The 27,785-nt window shown below is 38.5% G+C and overlaps 1 protein-coding gene across 2 annotated transcripts in view; it reads right to left on the bottom strand.

The window, feature by feature from the left end:
- Positions 1-27,785, bottom strand: part of LOC137273318 (discoidin domain-containing receptor 2-like) — a 149,978-nt gene that overhangs the window by 45,223 nt on the left and 76,970 nt on the right. For both annotated transcript variants that reach the window (XM_067805898.1, XM_067805899.1), the window contains exon 3: positions 4,327-4,468. In XM_067805898.1, the coding sequence (XP_067661999.1) occupies positions 4,327-4,468 (142 nt within the window). The remainder of the gene's footprint in view (positions 1-4,326; positions 4,469-27,785) is intronic.

Genomic DNA, 27,785 nt, shown 5'->3' with positions numbered 1-27,785 from the left:
ATGACATTGATGATAACTATGAATGTGGGGACACTATCAATCCAGATTTAGATGGAATTTATTGTAACTTAAACAAGATCCAATTCCAAGCCAGATGTTTCATGTATGTTTTTTGAAGCCATGATGCCCTAACCAGCAGATCTGTCTGCTTTGTGTCAGCTGTTGGTGAGGGAATCTAAACTATGTTATACTGGCAGTTTGGATGTACAAAAAACACCAGCATTAATGGAAGAAAAGAGACATAACAAAGGGTTACCACACATGTACTGTCTGTACATGGATTGCTATGTACATTATCTTCTAAATACGATTTTGTCCAAAACAGTGTGTCAAATTTTGCTGATTCTGCTTATTTAAATTTACAAACTGGTGATTATGTTATGCCACTCAACATTTTCCAAGGATCACACAGGCCGGTGGAGCAGCCTAGTGATATAAGCTTTCACTCATCACACTGAAGACATAGGTTTGATTCCCTATATGAAGCCCCTTTCTGGTGTCCCCAAAAAACGGTCTTGGTGGAATATTGCTAAAAAGCAGTGTAAAACCAACCCACTCACTCACTAAGGATCATATGTTTGGCTGAAGTTCACTATTTTAATTCTGAAAAACACTAAGAAAAGACTGCAATAATCTCCCGTTTGATGAACAATGACCAGGAACTGAGACCTGGTGTTGAAGATGAATATGATATTACACGTAGGAACCTCAACATAACGAGGAGGCGTGAACACTTCCTATATACACTGATAAGGTAATATGACACAGGGAGTTTGAAGGAAATACACTTGTGTAACCATTGCCTCCAGCCTGGTTCTCCTTGTGAATCATACATGTAAATAAGGTGTTGGACAATGTTGCACTTTTTATTCCCTGCCCTCAAGTGATATGAGTCACACCTATACACTGACACCGGCTCCCTGAAGAATATCAATATTTCATCACTGACCAGGCAGGTAGCTCAGCCCAGATCCCTGGCCAATAACTGCTTTCATATTGTGTTCTTCATCAGGCCATACAATATTCCTCATGTGTCTTTTATGCACAATTTGTTTAGTTAAAGTTTTAAAATACTGTTCTAATTTGCCCCATTCATGGTTCCCGTTATTTCAATGATTAATTCCACCATGAGATGTAATTGCAGAATCTCTGATCTTGAGACTTAATTAATGTAAGGTTTAACCTAGGACATCCTGAGAATGCAGCTATTGTACAGGTTTGCTGAATCAGTGTCTGTATATTTGGGATGTGGTTTTTCAGATTCCTGGATTAATTTATGCCAGTTTTTCTCCTTTTCCCACAAGAGAGGAAAATGAAGCATATAAGGGTTTCGCTCAGCCTCATAAGCACCCTGACTGGTCCCTGGGTTCCCTGCACATGCCCCTTCCCTGAGGCATATAATGGGACTCTCGATGCTGTTAAATCAAGTTTCTAGCTCAGCTGAGACCAAATGACATGAAGGAAGCAGAAGAAAATCCACAAACCTCTTAGGACAACCCTGAGGAAGAAGATTGCATATAATCCCTGCACCATTAACCTTAAGGGTAAATTTGTGAAACCAATGTCACCAATGACCTTGACCCTCTGATGATCACCTGATCCTTGTTGACTGTTGAAGCACTTGGGTTCGATATTCTTGTCTTCTGGCATGTCTACAGATGCATATTTTTGTTATTCATTATTCAAAATGAAAATAGTTTGAGGCCTAGAAACACATTCTGAAGTTTTGATTTCTGATGTGAAACCAGACAAAATTTCCTCTGACAAATCCTTCCCATTCCAGATCCATTGTATGTGGATCTTCCTCTGTGTAAAGCAATTTGGATGCTTGCTTTGACCTCAAATGCCACCATCTTTGCTTCCTCACTTGCTCCACTTCCCCAGGATGGTTTAACACCTTCACGGCTCTAATTGGTCAATTATTAACCAATCGTAATTCTAACTTGTCATCACTGCAAGGAACTGTTCTTTGTCCCTCTATTCAAAAGGTCATTGTTTTTTCTAAGCTTTGAAGTGAATGCTTTGAAGGAGGAAGCAGATATTTAAAATGATTGTTCATATTCATGAGACCTAATTGCTTTTGATCAGCAAAAGCAAAAAGCGAAAATTTGACACATTCATTTTTCTCTCATTTCTCAAGTGTTGTATCCCTGGCAACACTCCTTCAAACAAAACAAGTTTCATGTCTTGTTGAGAAATGTGTCATTAAGACTCTCTCGAGAAATAAACGACACTCTTAATCTGAGTCAGAGATGGCATCAAACACAAAATCTCTTGGCCCTGTGAGATTTCTGTCACCTAATTCAATTAATGACATGCATTTCAATAAATTGCCATGAGTAATTGCTGTTCCTGTAATTTGGGAAGATTTTCTTTTGTCTCACATCCTGGCCAATTTAAACCCAGACAGCTCATGCTGATACTCCTTATATAATTACTGTTTAATTTAACATACCATCTTCATACGTTGGTAATGTGACTTATGAAGAGTGTTCATCTTTCTGTTTACAAGAAGCAAACAAACTTGTAAACTAGACAAACACTGAAATGGGAAAATATCATACTATAATCTATAATGAAACAAAGGTTTTAAATTGTTGAATGAAATTATTATGGACATCTTTGCAAAAATATTTTCAATACTGAGTTGATCCAATTTGCAGGCATGCTGAAAGTATCGGAATGGCAGCCGTTGGTGCTGCATTGTCCGCCTGCATTGGAGAAGCAATTACTGGCTTGAATCGATATCGGCCTAAGGTAGGGCTTAATGACACTGACAGGCTCGGGTCAATATTGCACAGATGAAAACGGAAGACGTAGAATTGATCGAAGATCCGGATTCGTAGGGAAGGTAAGTCCAGGAGAGCAAGGGCAGAGAACTCTGTAGCTGCCATTGATTTATCGTGACTGAGTGCTGCTACTTATTTCCTATGGTGATTATGAACAATAGATCACGTCTTAGCATGACCTCTGAGGGATATAAGAACATTGTCCATTTCCATCCGTCCTATTGTCTGTCATTTTTCTTTTAACTTGAAAAGAAATGTAACAAAAAAGATTTCTGTAATTTTGCAAAATCTATTCAGCATAGGAAGACATCAGTTTTGATTTAATGAAAGATATATTGATTGACAGATTTATTGAAATCATAATGATCAGAGGCATGGCTCTTTCTTTTCTTAAATCTCAGCAGAATGACGTTCAATGGTGTAAAATAATGAGTTCAAGATTTACAGGATAATACATGTTTCACAAGTTAACAAGTTGAAGTGGTCTGTCATGGCGCTTCTACATTTCTGGCAACAATGGTTTGTACACTAATAAATATGGCCTAGGAGCAGGTTAGATTTCAAGATGAAGCATATGTTCTTCGGAAGAGCATCGGTTCCATCTCTTGAGATGACCACATATTCCCTGTGGGGATGAGTTCCATCAAGGGGAGGTAATCCTACATCACTTGACCTTCCATCAACTAGCACCGCACATCAAAGGATTAGGCCAGTTGACAGAAATGTCAATACCTAGACACTCAAGACCAAAAGTCCAATAATTCTAACATGGCCTGATCGTAAGGAAACAGCCTCGGCTTTGCGAGGTACAAGAGATGTCTATTAGTTTGCTTCTGAGAGCAGTTAGACCAAGAAAAACAAGAAGATTTCACCTCCTTAATTACAACAGCAGCAACCTTTGATCTCAGCGTCACCCATGAGACCCTGGAAGATCAATGCCAAGCAAAGAGTGGCCTCTACTGCACCTCATTCACCAGGATTAATGAAGAAAAAGAAAATTCATTTGTCGTAATCGGTTTTTCTCAAACTGCGTTACCATCACACAAATGAACTTTTCTGTAAGGTGGATAAATCTTGAATCATCTCTTCTTTATAATTAATGAGCCACTGAGTACGGCAATGGTGCACACATATTCATTTTCCTACAAGAAGAGTATCTTACAAAGAGGATCAATCCAGGTTCAGTTGAAGTCTATGGCGTGTCAGAACTGAAAGGGAACTGACCAGGTTCAACACTGGGGTGGGTGACCACTGAATATTACACCTTTGGAGTCCTAGTCATTTAGTCAGCATGGATAAGAGAAATGGGTTTCACACACTGTGCCCACAGAGGGAATCGAACCCGGAACTTCAGCATGACAAGCGAATGCTTGAACCACTACTCTACCCCACCGTCCCACTATCCATTAGACCAAGTAGATGTTTGGATAGAGTCTTTAGTTGGAGAACTATCTCAGAGAAATGCTTCCAATTTCTTGAAGTTTACTGACATAAATCTTGCCATATCTGTTCATGGGCCAAATGATACACAACTTACCTTTCCATTTCCAAATCGACCCTGTGTCTCTACCATAGTAATAACCATGAGTTTTCCAAGGTCAATCTGCAAGTACTCGTAAACATCTTTGGTAATAGGTAATGTTGGACACCAGGCTCCGCCTTTTCTTTCTGTACGTATCCTGAAAATATGAAATAAAGACAAAATTAGGATTATTCTGTATCCAAGACCAACTATTGATATGCCAGATTGATGCTAATGATGTCAATCACTAGATTGTCTGAGCTAGTCCTGACTATTTAGACAGCCATGAGACAAAGTATATTGCACTGAGTAGCGTTACACAACAAACCATTTCTTTCACAGGATTGTCTGTTCTAGCCCTGACTATTCACAGACAGCCATCAGACAGAAAGAATATTACAGACTGTGGCATTAAATAACAAACAAACAAACAAACCCTGTTCTCTCTTCAATGCACAGGTACAGTATATTGTGAACTGCTTCCTCAGATCTTTTAACACATGAGTGAACTGCACTGAAACAACAGGTTTCACCATTGATGGTTGTAACATTAACAGAACCTCCGTGCCATCATCAATATTACATCATGTTTCATGGAAGCAGTTAGTTCATACAAAGCTATTATTTACTACAAACACAAACTTTGATTTACACAAAGCACACTGTACATTCCAGATGGTTGTCTCACTAATATGTTTTCTCATCACATGGGTTCAAAGCCATGATGTTGTAAAAGCATTCTAACAAAGCCAGTATGGATCATTACTTAAATACCGCCTTTAAGACATCACCCTGTCTCAAAGACTGATGGTTTCTAAAATGTTTAGATTGTATGTGGATAAACATCCGAAATTCGGTCTAAATGCCCAAAGGAGTTGTGATAGGCAAACCTATCATTTTTAAGGTATAGTCTCACACTGTTTGTTCTCATTCTAGCCTGGTTTTTAATTTTCCATCATATTATCCCTCTATTAATTTGTTTACCCAAAGGCCGTAACTCACACCAATCCACTATATAATCATGAAATACTGACTGTCATTCCGGTGACAACAATATACACAATCATGACAGTCCATACATGTATCATTATCAAACCGAATAGTGTTTAGTCTTGAATTATCTCCCCTTGGGCCAACTACTTGAAACCATAAGAGCATCAAGCCTACAGGTCACCCACATTTAATAGGTAAGGTTTTGTCAAATTTGGATTGGGTTACAAGAAGGCCATTGTGTGTAAGTATATCAGTTGCATGACTTCAGTGGGGCATGGAAATGACAGTATTTGTTGTCTCTGAACCTGAACGTGTCAAATTTCCTCCAATCTCAGATGTGCAGGGTGGGTGGGTCTGATGAAGGAGGATAGGGGTGGGATGGAGGTTCAAGGGGACATGTGTAAAATGAGAACTTTTACACTAAGAACTTGTCTCTAAAACTAAATATTTACCACTAATATAGCAATGTCTCCTGCTGTCACCAAATTTGGGTAGAAAAGTTAATGAGATATCGCATTATACATATGTACGGATGTATAGATGCTGCTGTTAACAAGAAACGGACTGTACATACACATGTACGGATGGATGTACAGACTGGTGAATACATAGTCCCCCATTCCACAGGAGACAATAATGAAAAGGAGCCCTGAGACTTTCTTCATTTTGTAGAAACCTTAACTTGCCACATTATCTAACTTGCATGGGTTTTCTTGGATATATTAGCTTCAGAGCCTGTATGACAGACTAGAGAATTCAGTCCATCCCACTTAACCTAGGGTGTTACACATTGATTTGAAGCTCGCCAGATTTTGAGCTGTGTTGAGTTGACCACTTCGACATAAACAGTTTTGAAACCTGAACAGTATCCCATTGACAGTTGTATGACCTAAGCACTTATCTCACACTTTGAAAAAAACAATCAATATTATGAATGTTTGTTGTATGAAGCCATGCTCAATAGGAGTCCAGTGATATAACAGGTGCTTGCATGTAGGCCAGGTGAACCAGTGATAGATATCATGAGCACTGATTCACACTGTTTGTCTACATGAGTTCAGCCAGGTCAGTGACTACCTGATCCACTTGATCTCAAGTGATGAACTGGATCGACTCCTGACCATTTCCAGTCTGGAACTCCATAGGTATGCAATCAAAGGCTTATTTCCATTAATGGGTTTATCCCGTGCTCAAATAATACATTCAATATCTTGTATTTCATTGAAGTATGGACAATACTATACATGTGTTCATAGTTTGCCTAAAGCAAAAATCTGTTTTCAATAGCAAAGAAATTTGAGCAAGAGGAAAATATTTCAGAATGTTGCTGTTAGCTGATCACAGACCATGGGTGAGTAGGTTAATGTCATTATGAGTGTTTGATGTGCACATACCATAAACAAGTGGAACAAATCCTTTTGGAAAAAAAGGAAAAAAGCTAACAATGCACACCGACTGCCATCATAAACACAAGAGGTCAACATGAGCAATAAACTACAAATGTGAAGCAGGAAACTCACAAATGGACCAAGAGAACGTTTTAATTCACTCCTAAAATGAAGACGAGGGTGTTGCCAAGTGATGACTGAATTTAAACTGTATCTGTAGTGCTGGCTACAATGTAATGGAAGCTATCAATGCTATAGGATGACAACCACTGACCTGTCGCAACCACAGACATAGAAGCAAGGGAATCTATTTCTCCTAAGCCTGTGAATATTTCATGACTGAAGTAATACGAAGCAGGCAGGATGGAAAATTATTTAATAATTCAGGATTTCATCCAAAGCCTTTGGGGCACAAAAGATTGCATTATTTTCATATGAAGATAGGCTTGTTTGAATCTGCAGTCAAAACAGTGTATTGTCTCATATTGTATGGGACAGGTAGCCTCAATGTGTCAGCCAGCGTTTCTGAGTTTGAATCCCAGTTTGAAGTTGACCTTATAGTGCTGAAGACAGGAAACCAAGCTCACTAACATGCTCACATATTTCCTGCTACATATGTGACAGTGTTCAGTGTTCGTTTTATCTTCATAAGTTCCATACAATCAGTGACTTATTTTGTTTGTCCCGCCTGTCACAAAGGAGAGCCCAGATTATGATAACAGGGTAGTGAACACCATCATTAGGGTCAAAACCAGACATTATTCTGAAAGAGACATCACACCATCATCTCCTCGCATCCTTTCTTCACCCACTGTCTTCGGTACAGGACATTCTTGAGACTCTTCCGAAATAAAGTCAAGAAACTACCACCTGCAGCAGTAATTTCCCTCCTCTAACGCTAAAGAACCCCATTAATGTCGTGTACCATTGACGCAACAACCGGCTTACACCTTTCAACCTGAGCTTCTGTCCAAAGCAATCATGCCAGCATTCATTAGTGAAGCCATCCTGAGTCACAAGGAGCAATGGCTGCTGTACGAAATGTCCAAACCATGACATTAGGGAAGTTGGACAAGCTGTTTTTGCTTTGATGTTATGACCGTCCCCAAGGGACCAAACCATGTCTTTGTGGAGATACCAATATTCCTGGAAGTCTTTGACTAGGCATTAAGGCTCTAAGACATGTTTGGCGGAAGCTCTTCAGACAAGTACCATCATTTCCTCAAAAGTTCTTTTCATATTAATATGGTTGGAGGTGATTACAGCTATGATTAGTGCTGTGATCGTACTGATTACTCACTGACAGTCAGGGAAAGTATCTCCAGATACTGTCATTTGTGTAAGAAAACATTGGTCAGATGGTCGTGGATCAAATGGAAATATTCATTACATTCTTTATCATCAAGGAAGTTTGAAGGTCGAATACAAAGATGCATACATCATATTCTATGATCATTTAGAATTTATGATTATTTCAAACACTTTATTTACACAGACATTTATCCCAGTTGGATAGAGATTCATAAGAAAAATAAGGACAAAATCTTTTGATATTCCAGAAAAAAGTTTAATGTTCAATGAAAATTTATCATGAGCATGCTCATAATGAATCATTATGATGTTGTGATGGCACCAGGTGCTTGTTTATGATATAACAAGAACTGAACACTCTCCCATGTTGAAATTGCTTTCAACATTGATTCCTTTCATTTATGAAAACAGTAACTCTTGTTAAAAATCTTGAAAGTCTGAAACATGTGCATGAAACCTTTTACATATCATTAAGTCCATGCAAGCTGTATTCAATAACCTTCCATCCAATCACATTACTAAGTACGGTTCTTGTCTGTGTTATACAATAAATTCTTCATTATCCTTAAATTTGCAGTTTTATCAGTGGTCAACAATGAGTGAGTGAGTGAGTGAGTGAGTGAGTGAGCAAGTGAGTGAGTGAGTGAGTTTAATTTTACGCTGCACTCAGCAATATTCCAGCTATATGACGGTGGTCGGTCAGTAAGTGAGTGAGTAAGTTTAGTTTTACACCACACTCAACAATATTCCAGCTATATATGATGGCAGTCTGTAAATAATCGAGTTTGGACCAGACAATCCACTGATCAACAACATGAGCATCAATCTCCGCTATTGGGAACCAATGACGTGTCAGCCAAATCAGTGAGCTTGACCATCCTATCCCATTAGTCGCCTCAAACATAGTCGCCTTTTATGGCAAGCATGGGTTGCTGAAGGCCTATTCTACTCTGAGACCTTCACGGGTCATCAAGAATAAGTGCTAGAAGTAATCCCTAATATGCTATATTCATGATTGCAATATAAGGATAACTATCTGAAAAAGCTAATACTAAATGTTTTCTTTAGGTGTTATCTCTATAGAGAAATTCATCAAGGTGACAGGCTCCTCAACAATTTGAATGGTAAGAATTCTACAGGCATAAAAACTGAATAGTTGTCCCAAGAATATAGTTTGATGTACGTGTTCCCTAGATTGGTGCAGACAGGACACGCAGAACTGAAGGAAATTTTACTTATAAGATCACCAGGGTATGTTACATAGTTTCTGTTTGGAATACCCAACCATTGTGTCTTACGTTCTTTAAATCGCTCACAGCCTGGAACTGGTCTCATGCAAGTTCAAATCAGATTAAGTTTGACTTGAAGACATGCTATGCTTTTTCCCTGTGATGTAGTCCCTTCAACCTGTGCAGTATTACTTACTCTGGGAAACCAGCTTCACCAGCAATTCTTTGGCAACAATGGCAGCACTTCAAGAATCAATAAAGAATCAGACCCTCGACCGGAGTTGTGCCTCAAATATACGCATCTGATCACAAAATCAATACTGTGAAAGTGCCAGCGTGCGAACCGAGAGTTTTAATGTGTACATGTTCAACTCAACAGCGCATTGTTGAAAGCTAGTGCTCAAGGGCATGAAATTAATCTCCCAAGATCAATGTCTCATTGAGAGATAGATTGTATACGGCTTTGAACATTGTTATTACTCAAAAATAACTAAGCGCAAAAAATAAATACCCTACAGAGAAACTGTATTACATCTGAGATTCAAGCTTGTAGAAAGTTTCTATCAACTTCCTGTTGGTTAATGAGACTTTGGATTTTTTACACTTTATTCTTTCACTAACTTTTCATTTAGCTACAAGAACATCTGCAAACTCAAACTCAAAAATCCATTTTCTGAAGATATCTATTTTATTAGGAATAATATATTAGGTCACAACAAAAATCATCGTCTTTTTTAACAAGTGAAATTGCACAATTCAACAAACCCATTATATACACCACTTAACATAGATCATGTCTTTCCTTGAGATCAGGTGCACTTAAATTGGTTTGTTTTAGGTTTCAAAAACTCATTTATCACATGTGCACATGTAATGTGTATTAGGTACAACAGAAAATAGAGATCCATGGTGAAGAACCCATCAACCAGTAGTCTGGTCTGCAGCTCCTCAGCCACATCGTGTTCCCTTCCATCCAGCCTCAATGTTGTAGCCCTAAATAAAGATTTAGATTTAAAAATCTATTTTTTACAGTGGTTCTCATTCTTGTATTCCCTTGGGGTTCCTTTTTAACTTTAATGTAGTTGCTTGTTTCTTTCAAAATTATTGATTTTCAGAGACTAAACATTCAACTAGTCTACCATAGATCAGTCAATCAGTCTTCCACCTGACCATAATTCAATGCAAAAGCCTTAATGAAGTCTTAGGTTTCCACAGTTTTTGACTTGCAAAACTGATTCAGCCTCCCCTTTGTAAGTTTAAATGGAGGTTTTTGTTTCTACCAAAATTCTCTATTTTCAAACACTTATCCTTAGTACAGTAACAGTACAACAGAACAAACAGCTTGATCCACAGACGTAAAAAAGTTCTGAAACATTAAAATGGTTTATTCCTCACTCATTCGTCTCACAATACTTAACCCAATCAGTTTTCTTGTTTAATATCCCTTGTGATGAGATAACCATCACTGATACACACATAGATAACAGTAAAGGGAGACACTAACTCCTGCCAACATCAGCAATCACATCACTATTAATGTTTTGAGGCTATTATAATTTGTCCATTGCTAGCAAGCAGTAAAAGGTCTCTCTTCCGAGAAGTAATTTTTGCGACATAAAAAACTCGTCTCTGATCATAACCAGTAGGTCTGGAAAGGGCTGAAAGCTCAAAGGGTGTTCACTGCCTTATGCTCATCATGAATCTTCATAAATCACATAATTCAGTTTTGAACTGGTTTTGTATCAATATTTTCCCTCTCTACCAACAGATGAACAAAGCGGGTGGAACTTGAAGTTTGTTTGTTTGGTAGTTGTTTAATGCAGCATTCGGCAATATTCCACCTATAGTCGACTCTCTAGAAGTCATGAAGTCTGGGACTGACTGAGTGACTGATATCATGAGAATTAATCTACCAAAATGGGATGTGATGACAAGCGGAAAAAGGTCCGAGGCTGGCCACTTGAACCTGTTAGTCATCTTTTGTGACAATTATGGGCTGTTGTACACTATATCAAACTGGGATCTTCGAGGGCCACATGTTTGTGGACATTTTATAGTATCACAATTTCAATGTGAATCATAAACACATCATCAAGATGTGCAGGAATTGGGATAGAGAACTTCCACAATGGGCCAGTTTGGGTATTAGTAGCCATTTTCAGAATTTAGAATGGGCCATTGCCCTCATATCAATAGTGAAATTTAACATTTCAGTGTGCTGTTTTCAGGATTATTATCCATTTTCTGAATTTAGAAAGGGCCACTGCCCTTGTATCACTAGTAAACTTCAAAACTTCAATGGGACATTTTGAATTCTAATGTCCAAAATGGCCCATGGCCCTGTCTTTCCCAATCCCTGGATGTAGTGAGAATTGTAGAAATGACACTCCTCTGGGCTGAAATTTGTTGTTGATGTGGATAGGCTTTTATTTTGTTAGTCAAAGAAGTCTATGTAGGTTCTACATCTTATTTAGACCTTATCAAAACAACTAGTACTGCTGCAGATGGTCAGCTCTTGTCAAATTTGATCATCAGAAGAAAAGAGACAGAAACAAGTGCCCAGAGGGAAGTTATGAAACAACAGTAACAACGATGTTTATTTTACCATCCAACATCCTGATGTTGTTACTAGCGAAACAATTAAAACCATCATGCCTCACCTATCCACACATCTTTAGCCATCAACCCTAGATGCGAGCGTATTACACAGATGGGATGTTATAACACACATGGCATGAATAATTGAAGATATTGTTATTGTCAAATGTTATTACAAATATGAAACAGATCAGTGACACTTATTTCAATTAGGATTTTGTTTTCCACCCAAGTTCACACAATGGCTCAAGGTTATTTTCTGGGTATCAAATGCTGAATTTAACACAAATCTTTATGCGAGAGTACGACTCAAATGCATTCATTAGAACAAATCATCCCCTTCCTGAGGCCAAGTCAATAAAATTTGGCTGCTGATTTCGACAGAGTCCTGAAAGGGCATGAGTGTGATGGCATTATACTACTTGTGTAATGACTTCTTCTAACTACATATAAATACCCCATTAAAATCAGTGATCGGAAGGTCACAAATGGCAAATGGGACACCCATAGACCGCATTAGCATATGTTGGAGATGAAGCTGCCTTAATTTTGTCACCCTACCAAGATGGAGAAAGTTTACGAGTCCCTGTTGGATAATCAAATCTCATTTGTTGAAGGAAGTCTTGAGATGTATGTATTTGGAGGCAACACAACACAAAGACGAGAGTTAATCAAGAATGGTGTGATTTATTCCGAGCTGGGAGGAGCTGGAAAGGGAGGAGATGGTACGAGGAAATATTGCTGCAAACATCTTTTCTCAGAATACCGATGGTAAAAGATGTATGGGGCATTGACACAGATTTTGAAGAATTTGTCAGTGATTTGGAGGCAGTGGTCATGAATTATTCAAAATATGCACCATAACCACAAAACATAATCTGTAAATAACCAGTCCTCTGTGGAGTGTTGCCTGTTTAAATGTTTATCATTAACACTAACTCAGGAAAATACAGACATATCTATAAAATACTTCCACAAATTAGCCATCATGTTTTGGTCACACACATAATTATAACGTTGGTCGATATTTACACGAGATAATGAGATGGCATCTGGTGTCTGCAAACTCAAATTGAGATTCTTACAGTTGAGTGGCTTGTAATGTATTTCGTGATGATGTCTGAACCGCATAAAATACATCTATCGTTATTTTGACATTAAAAGTTGACCCTTAGATGCTGGTTGGGAATACCTGGAGCTTTCCTGGCATTTCAGGAGATTTCAACAACTCAACAGATCATGTCTGGTCAATTAGTATGACTCATCGTGTTGGAACAGGTTAACATTTGGGGAGCCACAACTCAACAACATTTCAACATAACCAAGTTACCTGTAGATTTAACACAACTAAAGTAACTTTAAAGTGAAGTTTCAAATGTTGAACTGAGTGCATTTAAGTCTAGTTATTTGAATCTTATATACATGATTACTTAATAATGCCTATCATTAATACTTTAGAATGTATTACACTTATATTGATATAGCATGTACTGTGGCAGATTATCAGTCAAAGATAAAGTATTGAAAGTAATATAAAGTTATATGTACAAGCGGAGACCAAATCCCTTGACTTGAATAACATATGAAGTCTTCTGTCAAAAACAATTCAACTTTCTTTGTTCTCCAAAGATTTCCCCTAGAAAGATCATATCACTGACAATGATCTAAAAAGTGTCAAAATCTACTGCTTGTGAAGAATTTCTTTCTCTCCAATTTTGAAATCCAACCTGACAATTTTTTATGTGATTTGAGATTTTGTCTCGGAATACTGACTGTTAAGAAATTTAATCTGTTCCTTTTTTTTCTCAATCTCAGACAAATTGTTCCAGGAGACAACAGTTAAAATCTTTACGAGTTTGAAATTCGGGAAAAAGGGTCATGGAATATTTTTTCCCCTGACACAGTGTATATGTTTTTTTCAAATGTCGACAGCAGTGTCCTTATTTCCTAATCCATCATTTATGGCTGTGAGATAACGTTGATAGTTCCCTAGAACAAACATACAGCACACAGAAAAAAAAACAATCCCAGCCCCTTCAGGCTCACTAAAAAACTGTACATCTCGTCTTGTAGCCTTTGGCCTTCTATGTTTAGACAAGATCTGTTGTGGCTGGGAAACATATATGTCTTGATGTGTTGTATACTATCACAACGATGCATGTGTCTTGTGAAGTTTACAAGATGGGAGAGATTATTACTGGCTGTGTAGGACAGTTTAGTGGAAACAGTGTACATACAGAAATGACCACCACTACTGATGTGTGGCATGGTGTGGATTGGCATGGGAGGACATGGGGTGTCATGTTGCGAACATTGCCACTAGGACTGATGTGTAGCATGGCGTGATGTGGCGTCACATGGCATGGAGTGTTACAAAAATGGCTACTACTACTGTTGTGGCAAGGCATGGTGTGGCATTGTAGGCTGTGGCATGGGATGGTGTATTGGTAAAAACCTGTAATCCCAGGTATGGTGCAGACAAACCAAGAAATGGTGGTCCATCATAGGTGCCTGGCACAACCAAGGGAAGCAACTCTGCAGAGTGAATTTTAGTGCCTAGGACAACATGGCAACCTCTGCCTCAGTATGTTCTTAAGGCTATGCATTCACTGTATCAAGCTCTACCTTTCTCAACAGACTGCAAGAATTTAATCTTTTACTTTGAAATACTGAACATGTGCACTGACTTCCTACTCTTAAACAAACATTCCAAAGACCAAGTTTGATAGCAGACGTGATTCTATCTCCAAAATGTCACTGCCCACATTTTCACCTATCAAAAGAGTATCAATTTTGAATGCTGACAAAAAATTCCATACAAAAATGGATTTGATTTTAGCACCAAAATCTTTATCAACGTGGAGTTGCTAATTATCCACAGAGAGCTGCATAAAAAAGAGGCTGGTCACACATTGAAATTACTGCTGTCACTCATAGGACTGATAAGGTGAAATAGGATTTCTACAGAGGGATAGTTCCTATCTAAACCAGATAGTGAGGAGTGAGAATGGCTTCTTCCATCACGCCTGGAATCACTTGGATTCTCCTGGAGTACAGAGTGAAGTTTTTTTCCCATAGTCTGCCCTCTCCGAGCAACCTTGCAACACAGGTCTGACAGTTTCCCCAGAGTTGCCCACATTTCTGGCCACTACCCATGATTCTTATTATTTGAAAATGAATGACCCTTGACCTAAGTTCTCGTCTCCTATCATCTGTGATTATAACATTCTGGCCACATCAATGTAATCCCCTCTCTAAGACAATTCATAAAGCAATATATCAAAGAGCAGGCAATATGAAGAAGAAAGCCAACTGTTTCAGTTAAATGAAAGTGGATGACTTTTAGTTTAGTTAAGAAGAATGGGTACCTAATGACTTACTTTGTGTGCCAATTATGTATCTTGGTTGTAGGAGTGAATGAGTGAGTTAAGCTTTATGTCGCACTCAGCAATATTCCAGCTATATGCAGCAGTCTGTAAATAATCAGATCTGGACCAGAAAATCCAAGGATGAACAGGATGATCCATGCAACTCTGATGACAAGTATGGGTTGGTGAAGATCAGTTCTAACCCTGGTCTTCAAGGGTATCTTGGTTGTAGGAACCATACCTATGCTCTTCCATTTCTTTAAACACCTGGATCTACATCCCTTCAAGATATTCTCTCACATTAAGCTGACTTGTGACATAACTGAAATACTTTTACAGGCATGAAACCCAACTCACTCACTCACTCACTCACTCACTCACTCACTCACTCACTCACTCACTCACTCACTCACTCACTCACATACATACATATAACCACCCAATCAACAAATCCAAACCTAATCACCTCTCACAACCAGTTTGGACTGCATGGAACCAGTTATGACAGAGAATCCCCTTGAGGTAATTTTGAGTCTAAACCAAGGACTGGTGTTCTATGTTTGACAGTCTGCTTTGTTTTGTCCCCAAACTCATTAGATGAAGCCAGACCAAAACAAGCAGCATGGTCTGTCCTACAGTTCACAAATCAGGTTACTTTCACTTCTGCCCAGCATTTCTTCAGTGGAAAACCCTAAAAGAAACAAACTTGCCTTGCCACAGATTCAGGAATTGGGTTTTGTACCTGAATTTAAATGTTATTTCTTTCTAATATATATAAAAGATATTAAAAGATATATTATTTATATTAAGTCCATACAAAATGCATTTGATTTAAGCACCAAAATCCATATAAAGTGCTAATTATTCAAAGAGAGCTGCAGAAAAAAGGGGGTTAAGTACATGTCTGCATTTCTTTATTTTACAGACTGCCAGTAATCTGAAAAAGACAGGCACATGAACCAGCCACATTGCTAGAACCAAGTCCATATTAATGTAAGGAAGTTATGCTACAGCCTTGACACAGGAATCACTTTGTGCAAAAGGACCCTGAGCAAGGGTTAAAAGGTTTAAACCTCAGAGGTACATAGAAATCACCTATCCTTATTTATCCAGGAGTACTTCCACATGTAAGACAAGAGGAAAGGTCAAAACACAATGCTTGGGCTCACCTAAACATGGCGTTTATTACAGGATGAAGTAGAGTCTTGTTTTCTGACGATACCAGATAGAAGGATGTGGAGACTTGTTTTCTGACAATACCAGATAGAAGGACGATGAGTTTTTGTTTTCTGACAATACCAGATTGAAGGACCACAAGATATGCTTTGGCTGGAGCCCAAGTCTTGAGAGGAGTTTTTGAAATTCCTTGTCAATCACAGAGAGTCTTCTATCAACGACATACACTGGGAGCAGGTGATACATGGTAATGACGGATGAGAGGAGTACATGAAGCTACCTAAACATCCAGCACTTCCTACAGACAGCCTCCTTATAGCCAGAACAAGAGATGGCAGTGCCAGAATAAATCAATTACCCTCCCAATTGCTTGAATACATAGACATGTTTACTTACATAATGCATTTCTGACTGCTTAAACCCAGCAAAACAGTCATGTAAACTGGCAATGCCTGTGAACCACACTGTACACTTGATCTGCACAAGTCTTTGGGTTGTATATTTGCATATATTTCATTTGGCGGTCATGGTATTGGTTGTCAAGATTGTACTGGATTCTACTTTTCGCATCGATTACTGTTGCTTTGGTTTCTTCTCTACTTCTGAAGCCAGGACTGAGCGTTTTGTAGTTTTTTATTCACTGTGGAGGAAATTCAATTTGTCAGCCCCCACAGTGAATGTAGTTAGCCTAAACTTGAGCCAAATTAGAAAACCTATTCTGTATATCAAAGAGAAGATCTCACTGTAGCTGCTCATGAGAAGACACACTGAGAAACATAAGCTAAAATCAAAGAGAAATCCCTCCGGAGGACCATGACAAGAAGTGCGAGACAGAAATAGGACTAGTCAGTCATAAACCAATTCCATATTGTCAGTAAACAGCAATGGTCAGATTAAGGACGGTAAATACCAGGTTACAACATAGTGCTCCATAAATACCAGTCGTTATTTGTTTCTGAATCAGTGGGTTCATTGTAAGGAAAGGGTTTCATGACATTAATCAGATTTGTATTGATCCTCTTGCAATGATTTATGGTGTTTTATATTTATATCTACATTCAGTCAGAGAATCCGACTTTAACGTCACTTGAAATCACACACATCAACACGAGTTGATGAAGCTACAATACTCTGAAGTTTCTGAAATTACTGTTTGAACTCTTCAGCTTGTAGACAGTAATAAGCCTGGGTAAAATTATTGATTTTGACATCATGGGTGAGTGAGAGAGTGAGTGAGTGAGTGACTATGGTTTTGTGCCACTTTTAACAATATTTCAGCAACATGGTGGGTTACACTAGAAATGAGCTTCACACATTGTACCCCTGTGGTGAATCAAAGCCTGGTCTTTGGCAAGACAAGCAAACTATTAAATCACTATGCTACCGCATGGTCCCTTGTGACATCATGGTAAATCATTGTTATGCAATTTCACTGCTGTAACATCTCCTTGGAGATATTACCTGATATCAATTGAGCCATATGTCCGGATATAGCTCTAACTTTGGATGATAAATGCCTGTCATTTTCTTTTCATATTTCACCATATGCGATAAACTCATTAGCTTAAAAGTATGACATGCTATTTCCACCCACAAATATCCTTCCCTCTTCCATTTGCTTGAACTGTTTTCTGTGTCTCTGCTGATTCTATTCAACCAACTGAACATACCTGTCTCATTATAGACACAGCAGGTAATGGAAATCTCCATGTAAACAAACAAACCTTACATGTGAAAACAGAAACAGACTTTAATACTGACAGCTCTGCCAGGTCGCACTAATCGAAATTGAAGTCAGAATATGCTAATATACAATGCAGCTTCACTTCACCTGTCATCTCAGGATGGTAGCTACAGATCGCATGGTAACAATTACCTTCAGAACGTGTACCATGAGGGCAACAGCAGGTTCAGATGCATTGTATAAACTAAGCTAATCTCAGCCTCAATATCAATCTTGTTGTACACACAAAATAACCCACATGACCTTTGGTATAAACTAAACTAATTAATGGTTCTAAATAGGAGGATTTCACTGACATCAAGCATCTCAATATCATTGCCATGAACATTGTATAGGTCTTCTTCAAAATCGCCTTCACTGTTTGGTTTCCTTGTCAACTTTGACCTTTCTTGAGACTCTCTGAATTATGAAGTTAAAGCTGATGAATGGCATATTTATAAATAGTCCTGGAATAGATTTGATCAAGTGGGCATCTGCAGAACTGGTAATATTTGGGTTAACATCAAGGTGACCTCCAAGTCATCATTGTCACTGCCAAGGTCAACTATCTTTGACATGCAGAAAACACGTTACATAATTATTACTTTAAATATCCATCAAAGTTCACTTTTTGTGCTATTGCATTCCAATTTCCATTTTCAGTTTGTATAGTTCACTCATAAATGTTTGGATTCTTTTCTTTTTGTATCACATCAAACCATGATTTGAAAACATTCAAATCAGTGTTTCTGGAGTGATGAAGTTTGCAGGAAATACCAGAGTGTTGACATCTATGTCAGACAAAACACAGACGAGTCATAAACTCTCTGGTACTAAGGACTCGGAAACAGTACAAGCACTGCTGTATTAAAACATCATTAATTGTACAAACTCTTAAGTCATCAATCAGCATGTGAAGAAAGAAAGTGATTTCCTAACAACTCTAAGATGCAAGATCTCAAGTGAGAAAGGGATTTCCCAACAACTTGCCAGAGATGGTGATTCACGTTTTGCATCATGCTTAAACAATTTGCTGGATGTCAAAAGGTCTGCCAAACACTGTTTGAAAACAAGTTTGAGTAAAGCTTCACAAGACTCTGGATGTGAGCCTAGCCTGCTACAGAACCATGGCATTAAGTCTGGTGTCTAGGATGTCATGGGATGTAAGCTTCCCACCTGACAAGATGTTGCCTCCTCCAAGATTCCAAACTTAGAAAATCCACCCTGATGCAGATGTGCAGAGCACTGAAACACATACCACTTGAAAACAGACGCCTTCCGCGTAAACTCCTATAATCTTTCCCGCTGGCCTACCACAAAGAAGGATGTTGAAAAAAAATGAGTTGTCAAATGGAACCTCTTGAAAAATAAAGCATATATGTATCACAAAGGATGAAGGTTTGACTCCACAGAATGCCCACTTGGTTTCCTCTATGAACACAGATCTTCCAAATGCCACCTGGTGGCAGATAGTCCTATCTTGAAAAGAGTGAGTGAGTGTGGTTTTATGCTGCTTTTAGTAATACTTTAGCAGCATCACAGCAGAGAGTGCCTGAAAAGGGCTTCAGACATTGTTCCCATTTGAGTGAGTGAGTGAGTGAGTGAATATGGTTTTACGCTGCTTTTAGCAAAACACTAGCAACATGAAGGCAGATGATACCTGAAATTGGGCCTTACACAATGTTCGTGAGTGGGTGAGTGAGTGAGCGAGCAAGTGAGCGAGCTCTATAACCTATTACATAGATCTGCATTATATGACCTCAGTGACATCTGTAAAAGATTACTGAATAAGTATTTACTTTTGTTGTTATACGTCACTTATTAGGAAAGCAGAGAAAAGACAATATGGTCTAATTCACAATTTCAATGTATGTTAAATGAAACTCTCAATCATCATAGTGGAAACTGACATAAACAATAACATTGCTATTTAACCAAACGTCTTCTCAAACATCAGATGGCGACATGATACCAACATATTCTGGAAACAAATCATTTCTTAATTTGGACGCTGATGAAAACTAATATGAAACTCAACAATGAAGAAATAAATGCAAATTCAGAAGACATGAAACAGTGTAATGCCGTTACATCTTTTACTGATTCAAAACTGGAGAGAGGTCAAAGCATAATTACTTCCCATATGGTTCCAAAAACAAGAACATGGCCTAAGATCAATTGTCCAGGTTGGCTCCAAAAGTCATATTCATTCTGAAGGAGCCATAATCATTTCACAAGAACAGTTCACAGATATGCACTGAATTTCCTTCTTCACCTTTATGAGGAAATCCATACATTCATCTGTACGAAAAACAAACATATTTCTATGCTCACAATGGCCATTCTTTCAGCTGCTAGGACTTTTGATGTTTGAACTATTGTTTGATAATCCATCTGACTTGTCAGAAACTTGTCAATAGTGTCCTCTTTTTCTGACTGACAAATTAACTTGTCTAAAACCTTCTCAGGAGTTTGTGTAGTACAGCAGGTTATGTGTTAGGAATCTTACAAATGACTTTGCTTTCATCAGAGATTTCTGTGGCTGTGCATCAGGTTTTGCCGCTTTTATTCATCAAAGTAAGGCTTTGATTTCTCACATGGCAACTGGTTTGTAGAAATCTCCCTTACTTTCTGTTTAAGCTTTCATAATACACTTGAAAGCAAAAAACTGCTAATTAAATATTTCTTGATCTCAAACTATAGGTGTGAACATAGCCTTTCTGCCAAACATCTTAAATTACTATCACACTTAGATCAGGCCCTTCAGTCAAGACCTAAGCTGTTTGTTTATGTTTAGTGGAAAATTGCTGTAAGGTGTCGTGTCCGCCAACATTTAAGTTTATTTTTCAAGGGATTGCAGCAAATTTGCAAATTAAACAACTTCACATGCAAGGAAGGAAAAGGGTAATTCAAGATGGCTGTGGTATCGCAGGGAGCAGATGAACCTACAAGCAGACGCCAAGTGAACTACCTGACCTACTCAGGGGCATCTTTGGCCAGTTAGGATTTCATTGTAAAAACAAGAAGCAGAATATATCATGGCAGAAAATATGGTGAAAAGCGTGAGGAATTCATTATAAATACATAGTTTATCATGCCACCTCCTCTGGCTGGGGATAGATAACGGAAGTGTTGGAATTTTATCCAAAGGTAGAAGCCATGAATGAATATGGAGAATTTCATCCAACAGGATATTTATTCTCCTGCACTAGTAAATATGCTAATAGAAACAAGTTGTTCCTTGTTGGACTATTATCCAAGGATATAAAACAGTGATATGTGACAAACTGCAGAGCAGAGGAGATAGGCCAACCAGAAACTGCTGTGACGTCTGCTGCTGTAGAATTTCTTGAGTAAATTACCGTTCCAACAAACCGGCTATCGTGCCTTGCGGTCTTCAATTTCACATTCTCTGATTTGAGTGTCTTCGTGGACACATCACTCAATGTAGGAATGGAGAAATTGGAGGGATTCACAACATCAAAGATTTTTTACACTACTCTGCTTTCGACATGAGCTCTTAGCAAAAGCCATTACACAACCTTGAAGAGCTTCTTCCATTTTAAATATTACCCTAAATAACAAACATGATGCAAATCTTTTAGCTTTTGGAAGCCAGCTGAAGCTGATTTTAAAAGTCAAAGTCTACTATGGTTTCATGAGGCAAGTGGAACAACCAGCACTCATCACAGTACTTCTCAAACAAATGATGTGGTTCCAACATATTCCCCTTCATTTTCTACTAGAATGATTGATAGGAAGCGTCCATACACTTGTTGTGGCATATCATGAATAACCAATCACAAGACAGTCGAATGGAATATTAGAAACATTTTGTGATCACCCCATTTCAACAACAATCGTGGCATAAGAAGAATGTAGGCACATCCATGATGAGGGTATTTTACTGTATAATCTTACAATCGGAACACATTAAAGCACAAACAATTCAAAGAAAACATATCAAAGACATGTGCAAGCCAAGTTTCTGTCATTGACTCTATTTCTTTGCAAAGATGATCCTGACAGCCTCAAGTCAACTGTATGTATCAAACAGCTTTCTGCTGAGCTGTAAAAGCTTTCATCAAAGCACAACTGAACTAAATGTGGACATTAAATCTCGCAAAGCAGTGGGAAAACATGACATATTATAATGTCTGTTTTTCTAGACTTCTGAACCTCATTGTGGCTTCTGAACTTGATGCAAAGCTTCTCACCAAAGACACAAGGGTCATATTTGACGAGAATTATTTGAGTGACATACAAAAAAGTATCCCAGCATGCCCCAACCATAATGGCAAAATGGCAGCTGGTAGTGCCCAGGTTCTTCAAAGCAAGACTACAATCTGACATTTGGTACTGCTCCAAGTTGGCAGCTTGGCCCAGCAGGTTGGGCCATTACCCTGATTGCAAATACATCTGCAAATGGGACAATGGCCTATCTGTGCTCCTGGTGACATAGTCTGTGTTCAGTCATGTGTTTGGTAACAGAATAATCTTCAGGGATCAGTTCAATGTAACCAATACCCATAATTTGCAGACACAGACTAATGGAATTAGAAACAAAGCGAGCGTAACCTTGTGGGCATTAGCCACACACATTTTACCAGGGATGAAGAATGGATTCTGTTTTGCAGATTAATGGCAACTCCCTACACTGACCATGGCCTACATAGGCTAGATGATGATTGAATAGGAGCTCTGAGCTTCATCCAATGGAGCTAGACCAAGGTGTACTTAATAATGCTTTGATAATTACATGGAACATACTAACAGGATTCCTGGATTATGTGAGTCACAGAATAAATCATTGTCAACCATGTCAATGGCCTCCCATATAGAACCTTGAGTCATAGGCTGATATTAGTCAAAGAAATATCGGCTTATATTGTTTAAAATAACCTATCTACAAAATACTATTTAATCTAGAATAGTTCCTAATTCCTGCAGCTAGAGGTAATCTAGACTTGTCATATCATTCTAGACTTCAGATTGATTTATTATCAAATTAATCTGTAGAGACGGGGGAAACACGCTAGCCTGCTTTTGTCTTCAGATGAGAACAATATCTGGGTAGTGGTTTGATGTATTATTATATGTTTTAAACAGGGCTATTTGATATACACATAGGGAAGACACTACAAAATCATTTCAATGATTTTCATGATTTTGGCAGCAGATTTCATGGTGTCTACTAACTATCAAAAACAGTTTTTGTAAGCAGTTTGTGACATATTACTGGGTTCAGCAGCCAATTTCAAAGAAGCTTATTAGCCCACTGGTCACAGCACCTGGTTCCTGGAGCCCTTCTGAGTGGCCATTATAACCTCATCACAACTCCAATATGCATAACAATACTATGGGTCACAAGCTGTGTGCTTCTGCATCCTTCAGTTGCAGTGCGGCTGAAATTACCAGGGTTGTTGACATCTGCATTGCCAGGGTTTCATGCAGGAAGGAATTCCTGGTTGGATGGTGACTTCAGCAAAGAATGAAATCAAATTTTGAAGAAAATTTGCAGTATTTGTAGTATGAGAACAATGGTACAATGAGAACAATGGGTACAATGTGTGAAGCCCTGCCATGATACTGAAGGAATATAAAACTAAACTCATTCCTTCTCACTCACACAATTATACAAATAATTGTAAGAACAAGAACACATTAATTACCTCTAAAACTATTAAAACTCTGATATGGATAGTGTAGTATAGCCATTTGTTATATTCGTCTCACTTTGGAGATTTGGGGCACTTGCTTGTCCTGCTGCAAATAATTATAATATGTGAAGCTCATTTCTAGATTTGCCCCTGGAATACTGGCAGCTAAAACTGATACTCATGAAAAGGGTGATCCTTAACATTTTTGAGCAGCATACCTATGGAGGAAGGCAACAAATATTCACACCAATATGTTTGCAAGCGCTGCGGAAACGGTAGCCTGCACTGGATATTTTGATAACTGAAAAATATCGCCTTTGTTTACACTGCAGCACGTTTCCCCGAATAAATGTCTCGATATTCAAGTACTGAATATATTACATTAGGTGTGTGATATTGTGGGATCCTCCTAAAGAGTTGCACCCTGTGATATACACATCCTTGAAATAAAACCATTTCAAAGCCTTTATACCCAGTCAACTTCCCCAGGAATATAAGAAGATGTATGTACCGACATTGACATTCTCTACTGCATGATCACTGACATCACTCCCTCATCCCAAACTCCTGGAATAATATCACTGCTGGTTTACATAACAGCTGAGAGGAGTGTTGCAGCATTCTTGAAACCTTCGCAACACTGACATGCCCTATCTGATATAGGTGCCATTAGGATCTGCAGGGCAGTAAACTACAATGTCGCCATGTCATCCAGTCAGGATGTTATCACATTTATACACCACATGTGCAGAATGGGTATCTATATACAACGCATGGCATTGCTGATGTTATACAATGCACATTGTTCCGGGGCTTGTATCTTGGTGTCAGATCAAGCACAGGGAAAGCCAAGTCTGGATCAAAGCAAGTGTATCAGCACCACCTTGGGCTACTTGAAGCTCGCAACATTACACACAGGATAATCTTAGTGAGATGTGGGATCATTTACACCTCCACCTGATCACCTGACAACATGCTCAGGTACATTAGTGACACTTGACCTCTGGATTAAGTAAACATGCATACCTGTGGATAAGAGCACACTTGGGCATGTGATGCTGTAGAGATGATAAGCTCGGACCTCACATACACAGGGAACCACTGGGCAGAGGCAGCTGTACAGATGCACAGAGATGTTTGTGTGCAAATGTTCTGTACATATTACTGTACAGAGATACTGCTGAGTGTTCTGCCCTGGAATGTTTGATTCTCATCTATAGAGCTGATATCTAACTTCCTTCCTCTACCATCAGTATCCATAATGTCAAGATGTCATCAGCGAGTAAGTGCATGAGTATGTGATCATGTGTGTACGTGCATGTGTGCGTACTTGTGTACATGCATGAGTGAGTGTTTAATGTGGCATTTAGCAATGTTCAAATATCATGTCAGGGGTCACCAGAAATGGGATTCACACTCTGAAATGGGATTCACACTCTGAACCCATGTAGGGAATCAAACCCAAGTCTTCTGTTGACGAGTAAAAGCATCAATCACTAGGCTACTCAGATGCCCTTATTTCAAACGATTATAAACGAGACTTGGGGAATTTGAAATTCTGAAAGTTACAAGCCTTAGGATATGTTTGAAACCAAAATGATCCTCCAGTGAAATTAGTCATACACTTAACATCACGACAAGTACATAGATTATTCAGTATGACACAGTCATGCAGTATCTGCTAATCTTGAAACAGTTTAACAGTCCATCAAGTAATCCAACCTATGTCAGTGTTGGAGAATGTTGCTAACTACACCATTGGCGCTAATGGTACTTCATGACCATAAATGGAGTTTGTTTACCGACTATTGATTATTCTTTGAACAATGACCTATCCAGCTTAATGTATGTCTTGATCAGAATAAAAAGTTCTCTTCATGGATATTAAACTTTTTGAAAGATGGGTGCCCTCATAAATAATATTTTTTCACAAAATTCATTTTCAGACGTTCAGATCATCAAAGGCACTCTGTAATTAGTGTGGAGTTAAAAACACCACTATCTCATACCTTGGACCAAAAAGCATTGATTAACACAAACTGCCATTGAAAAATCGTGGTAACACGAGCTTTATTAAATCGTCAAGCTATAACGCAGAGTTCAGTGAAACACCTTAACAACATCAGGTCTAATATCAGTCATGATGACTTGGGTGAACTAATGCAATATACAGGACTGTACACTTTGCCATCAAGCCCAGGGTAATGTAATTCTGTAGACTATCTACTGTGCCATCAGTTGAGGTCATACATTGTTGTCTAGGTAATTTCATTGCTAACCATTGCTTACACTCTGTAATGTCTCCCTGGGGCCAAGCCAAGCCTGACATTTACCAGAGATCACTAGATGGTTCATTCCATTATTGAACAGTAAGGAACTCAGCCAGGGCTTTATATTCCGACACTGACAAATTCAATATGTTTGGGGAAATTTCGCAATAGAGGACTTTGAAATGAAATAAGGGAACAGATATCTTGATGTAAAATCAAGAACTGTTGATGTTCAAAATGATGAAGACAATGATAATGATGATGAATTGGATGATGATTTTGATGATGTAGGAAATGTTGATGATGATGATATAAATGATGATGAAGGTGATGATGATGAAGACAGTGATGACAACAACAATGATGATGAGGATGATGGTGGTGGTGATACACTTACAAGAAAGTTGTTTTCCATGCTGTCATGCTCAAAATACACAGATAATTATTACCCCAGTCAACTGATCAGCTTGCACTTGACATTCACTCTCAACTCCCTCAGGATCATACAACCCATGCTGCCTGTGTGGCACTGAAAGGCTAACAGCCATGTTACCATTTCATCCTATATGTCGTAAACCGGCTTTATGGTTTTGTATCCCTATCATGATGTAGTTCTGTAGGCAAAACTAAGTAACATGGTGTGTATGGATGACACCACCTACACCAGCATGTGCATGGCTCTCACTGTAATCTCAACATCATCTGAAATAATACTCCCTCTCAACCTTCTCTACTCCTGACACATTTGACATATCTACTATGTCTGGCAGAGACGATATTAATGTCAATATATTATTTAGAGATTCCAACATACAGGTATTATTTCAGGGCGGAGGCTTACAATGCATCACATTTCCTGGATGATAAGTGAAATCAGCATAATGATGTTGAAAAAATAGTTGTCATAATGAAAATCTGATCAGCTGCAGAGAGGCAATAACATGGTATCAGGGTGGTGAAAATGGAAGGAAAGCTTGATGGGAGAAAATGTAAAAAATTAATCACTGATTGAATTAATTTTGATAATTCTTAGGAAAATACATAGCACTTTATCAAACACAGTTTATGGCTTTAGGGTCTTTACAGGTTCTTTCTGAAAAGGCATCTCATGAATAACATTTCAAGAGAAAAAACAAACAACTCGCTTGATGAAACAAATCAGAAAATTCCACTGGCAAATACACATGCCAATTAAACATACATTTCCAGTCTTCGGACATTCTGACAAAGGATGGCTGCCTAATTCTCAAGCCTTTTCACCATTGGTGATTGTTTCAAAATAAACAAACTTAGAGAGTACTTAATTAACACAAGGAATTTCTCTTCTGGCCCTTGACAAAACTTCTGATTCATGACACAGCAGATTATGCTTGGATTATCTGCTGGTGTAAGGAATGCCAGAATGAGGTGCCCCTGATTGAATGTGTAAGGTAGATTACTGGTCAGTGGAAGTATAATGGCCAACAGGCATCAGTGCAAGGTTATTATGTAACCAACGTTGTGAGATTCCTGCAATGGTGATACTGGCTGTTATCCAAGCAGCCTTAGAAAATGGTACTGAATCGTGTGCTGAGGGCGTCATAAGCAATTACACTGGATAAAAAGTCTCAAACAGTGAGTGAGCAATGGCAGGGCAGTTGACACCAGAAATGAGATTCACACATTGTACCCATGTGGAGAATCAAACCTGGGGCGCCATTGTGATGAGTGAGCCTTTAACCACTAGGATACGGTACCACCCTCACCAAAACAGGCTTA

The sequence above is a fragment of the Haliotis asinina genome, chromosome 2 (assembly GCF_037392515.1).
Source record: "Haliotis asinina isolate JCU_RB_2024 chromosome 2, JCU_Hal_asi_v2, whole genome shotgun sequence".
NCBI classification, from domain to species: domain Eukaryota; kingdom Metazoa; phylum Mollusca; class Gastropoda; order Lepetellida; family Haliotidae; genus Haliotis; species Haliotis asinina.
Note: the sequence above shows the minus strand (reverse complement) of the source record. Positions and strands in the feature narration are given on the sequence as shown.